Source organism: Bidens hawaiensis, unplaced genomic scaffold, assembly GCF_021521415.1.
Source record: "Bidens hawaiensis isolate Kalapana, Puna unplaced genomic scaffold, B.hawaiensis_p1.1 tig00044859_1, whole genome shotgun sequence".
NCBI lineage: Eukaryota > Viridiplantae > Streptophyta > Magnoliopsida > Asterales > Asteraceae > Bidens > Bidens hawaiensis.
Window position 1 is genome coordinate 137,165 of NW_027497983.1, and position 4,992 is coordinate 142,156.

At 35.6% G+C, this 4,992-nt stretch overlaps 1 protein-coding gene across 1 annotated transcript; it reads left to right on the forward strand.

The window, feature by feature from the left end:
* Window positions 1-420: 420 nt before the first annotated feature.
* Window positions 421-4,623, forward strand: LOC143595285 (solute carrier family 40 member 3, chloroplastic-like). Its single transcript, XM_077074338.1, has 12 exons — window positions 421-714; window positions 783-846; window positions 950-1,074; window positions 1,177-1,266; window positions 1,341-1,517; window positions 1,623-1,697; window positions 1,789-1,890; window positions 1,974-2,091; window positions 2,176-2,322; window positions 2,780-2,886; window positions 3,362-3,475; window positions 4,256-4,623. Exons 1-12 carry the CDS (start codon window positions 421-423, stop codon window positions 4,535-4,537), a joined length of 1,695 nt encoding a protein of 564 aa, XP_076930453.1. The 3' UTR covers window positions 4,538-4,623.
* Window positions 4,624-4,992: the final 369 nt, after the last annotated feature.

Below are 4,992 nucleotides of genomic sequence, written 5' to 3' on the forward strand. Positions count from 1 at the left end.
GGTATGTGATATTGGTATGTGATATTGGTTTTGGTTTGTATGTGATATTGGTTTTATAGAGGAAAAAAGTTTTTTTTTTTAATAAACAAAGAGCCCAACGGCTCTATTTACGCATTCCCAGGCCATTTACGCGTTATCCCAGCCGCTAGCCCTCTTGCGCCTGCCTGGATTTCCGCGCTCGCGCCCCTCTCGAGCCCCTCTCGCACCTCGGTGGTGTGGTGCTCGCGCCCCGGATGGGCTCACGCGCCCTTTCTCGCGCTCCACACCCCTCAGCCTAATAAATGACCAATTGTCGAATGAATACAAATAGGCTCACTTAGACAGACAGCCTCCCTCCCTCCCTCCCTCATTATGTATGTAGTTCATCATCCATCCCATACACATAATAATATTATTAGCACAAACCAACCTAAAAGCCAAATGAAACATTTCAACACTATCTTATCTTTGAGAGCTAAACCTTTTTTCTCTTTCAATGATAGATATTTTGAGGTAATTGTTTCCAGGCGGCTGAACAATTTTTGTACAAGATGCTCTACAAAAAACATTCAACTCTTGAATAATCTTGTAACTGAAGAAGATGCTCATCATCATTCTGCATCAACTTGTTCGCTTCCTATTGTCCGCATTAATTCTGAAATCCATGATACCACTGATTCAACTAACTTGCTGCTGGAATCCACTTTTGTAGACGGCATTTTGACAGCATTGTCGGTAACATAAATAAATGTTTTTTTTTTTTGTAATTCATATTCTAAGCGTTTAGCTTTCTTCTTCTTCAGATTCTTACAGAGGAAGAACAAGATGCCATTGCAGCTATGCCAGCTCATCCAGCAGGACTATATGGTTAGCTAATCATCCCATATAATATAATCTTCTTGGAGTGGGTATTTATGGAATATCTTTTCTTTAGACTTCTAACATAATGACAATGATATATGATTATCAGCATTATATGCTAGCTGCCTAGCTGGGAACATGGTGGAACAATTATGGAATTTTGCTTGGCCTGCTGCGATTTCTTTGCTTCATCCAAGCCTTCTTCCAGTTGCAGTCATGGGTTTTTGCACTAAGGTTTCATCAACTAACATAAGATTCAATACAAGCTAATGCACATGTAGTTGATGGGGCGAGCGATCTTTTACTGTATCTTCTTTTATTATTCTTCTGTAACAGATTGCTGTTATTGCTGGAGGCCCGTTAGTTGGCAAACTTATGGATCAATTTCCTCGTGTACCTGCATATAATTTTTTGACTACTGTTCAGGTTAAACATATCTAGTCATACTTGGCGTGAAATCTCTTTCGAAATTATTAATAACATGTTTGTTGGTATATCAGGCATCTGCTCAACTGTTATCAGTCGGGATGATAATGCAAGCACATATGACGCATGCCTCACTTGAAACCTCTGTACTCATGCGCCCCTGGTTTATCATATTAGTATTAGCTGGGGCTGTTGAGAGGCTATGTGGACTCGCTCTCGGGGTTGCAGTTGAACGCGATTGGGTTGTTCTGGTATTAATAAATTAATTAATTTGACTTTCAAATAATCAGTTCCAAAAACATCCAAATACTTCTGTTTTTTTTTGACAAATTATTAATGTAAATCTTTATGTACAGTTAGCAGGAAAGAACCGGCCAATTGCTCTTGCTCAAGCGAATGCAACTCTGAGTCGTATCGATCTCCTTTGTGAGGTAATTGTGGTCTTATTCTTTAATACTGTCATGTTATATGCATTAGTTGTATATGTTTGATAAAAGTTTTTGAACTTAACACTGATTGCAGATTGCTGGAGCATCACTGTTTGGCATTCTTCTATCTAAATATGAAACAGTAACTTGTTTGAAGCTTGCTGCTGCTTTAATGATGTGGGCATTGCCTGTTGTGGTAATGAAGTATGAATTTTGTGTATATATGGTCATATATTGCATATTTTTGTTTATAATGGGATTTGTTCTGAATATTGTTAGATTGCTATCACGTGGTTAACCAACAAGCTTTCCTATGGTGTTCTTGACCGTGCTAAATGTGCACAAGCATGCTGCAGAACTTCCTCCAAAGAACCTGAGCCAGATGATGATAATTTAGGTTAATGTGTGACTAATAGAGTAATATCTATTACATCAATTTTCTTTTGTGTTTTTTTTCTTACTAAACTTGTGCTCTAATCAGTAGATATCAGTATGGCTGCCATTAAGCACGGGTGGAATGAATACATCCAGCAGCCTGTTCTTCCTGCTAGCTTAGCCTATGTGCTTCTTTGTTTTAATGCTGTACTTGCCCCCGGTGGTCTAATGACAGCGTTCCTCACACAGCATGGTACCTTATGTTCCCTTCCTTTTTAAAAGAACCGTTTAAGGGGGCATTTGGATGTGCAAAATTGTGTCATGAACAATTAATGTTTTAATAATTAGATAGTTTTACATTTACTCAAGAATCAGTTTTATTACACGTCTTACTCTAATTCTTTTATCTTGATTCTAAACAATTGAAAGTTCTTAAGCACTTCTGACCAAGCTCTCAAAATTTAGTATTCGGACTTGATATTGTTATAATCACTTTTAATGCACATCCAAATGCTACCTAATGATCATGATCAGTGCTATAGATTAGTATTGAGGCCAAGAAACCTTGTGCCACCAGAATTTCAAAACTTTTGAAATGATATTTGAATTCTGCTTTCATTTGATATTAATAATGAGAAGGTTATTATTCCAAGCTCATTTGCATATGCCGGTTTTAAGTTTTTTATATGTTTTTTTTTATTGTTCTTCAGGTTTAAGCCCGTCTCTTATTGGAGGCTTTAGTTGCTTATGTGCTTTTATGGGTGTTGGAGCAACGCTCATGTCTGCTCAAATGGTCAAGCGACTTGGCATTTTAAAGGTAGGCTTTTTCTTTACTTAGTTTATACATTTGTGAGGACTTCCTAAACTGATTGGGTCAGGTTGGGCGCACTCGCATGTATGTTTTCATATTTTATAAAATAAATTTTTATTTAAGTTTGATTGAAGATACTATTTTACTGCAATAAAAATCTAAACATTTTTCTTAGTAAATATGTTTAGGAGGTTTTATGCATATGTACACTAATTAAAACTTGGTAATTGTTTTTTGTATTGATAATTGATATCTTGTGGATACATAAGAGGGTCCTTTATATAGAGGACACATAACCTGTCACATGACCTGACATAAACATAGACTTTTCATATGACATAATACTGTCTAAGAACACTTTGGTGACTTTCACGCGTTCCCTTTTATTTATAGGTAAATTGGTTCAAATTGCATTATCTTAAAACAAAATAACTGTGGAAGACAAAGGATACTATGAATTTGTAATGGATTTCTTGTGTAGGCTGGAGCAGCTGGACTCATATTGCAAGCTTCAGTTCTCACAATGGCAGTTGGTGTCTATTGGAGTGGGGCTCTTAAAAATCAGAGTGCACTTATGCTTTTTCTTGGTTTTATTGTTAGTCTTCTTTTCTTATACCTCTATATGCATACATAAACAGGGGAGGGTTCTAGGCAGAACACGGTTTTCTGCAAGAACAAAAAGAGCAAACTAGATTATTCAACTTTTCAATCATAATTTTTCTTTTAAATATAAAAAATGGTTGAAATGCAATGTTTGTTCATCTGTCCTGAAATTAACACAAATGAAAGCACTTCGTTTATTTATATAACTTACATGTGTAAGAATCATGTGTAGATAAAACAAGTTACACATAACCTACACGTGTATAGGTACACGTTTGCAAATTAAAAAAAAAACATATGAACAAATTATTTTGATGGCTTAGTGTGCACATAACATAGGCATTTGCATGTAAGAAGTAAATATTTTAAAAAATATCAATCATTGATAAAAAAATTAAGCGTTTTAGGTTTGGTCTTGCAATGCTTTAATGAACCTCTGCACACACACACACATGCGCGCGCGCATATGCATGTATAGATATGGAGTTTATAGTTGGCGTAAAGGAGAAGTTGGACACATTGGGTGATGGGTCAAAACAAACTGGATTGATCTACCGATATTGTTTTTGTCAACTTTTGATCATTGATAATCAATACATTAACTATGATTATGATTCAGTTCTAAAATATTAATGAAATCTTGATCCTAACATTGCAACATAGGTGGTTAGAAGGTGGTGAACACTTTTTGGTTGACTATCAACCTGTTTGACCCACTATCAATAATATATCTCTAAAATGGTTATATAAAAGTGAACAACTCTATCTGCAGGTGTTATCAAGATTGGGACACATGTCATACGAAGTAGTTGGGGCACAAATTCTACAAACCGGAATCCCACCTTCTAAAGCAAATCTTATTGGGGCAACCGAGGTTTCCATTGCCAGCTTGGCAGAGTCAATAATATTGGGTGTTGTTATAATTGCAAATGACGTGTCACATTTTGGATTTTTGGCTACGCTTACCCTTCTATCGGTGGTGGGTGCAGCATGGTTATTCTGCCGGTGGTTAGCCGATCCTTCAGATATACAAAAAAGTCTTCTTTCTTTATGACCCGACATTCATTAGTTAACTCTGTAAGTATATCACTATATCCATTGGTTTTCTAGTTTTAGTTCAAGATCACGTGTTAGTTTTAGTTTCATAGTTTTTAGACTAATAAAATCTTGGTATATGCTAGATAGACATCTAATTGGTCTATTTTAGTGAATTTTATAAATATAAATAAATGCATGTTATAGAAACTGCACCTTGTGAAGTGATAGATCTTTTTGGATGAAATTACGTTTGTGAGCATTAAAGTTTTAGTCGATCTTTGACGTATTCATTTTTTGGTAATTTTATTTGATTTACCTATTTAATTCATTGTATAGAGTATATACCTGAAACAACACCTTTTTGGGTACTTGAATTTGAATAGTCACGTCGATATAAGTAATTCACAAATTGATGTTTTGGGTAACCATGAGAACGTTACCCAAAAACTCAAAAGGATTCCACGATACCCT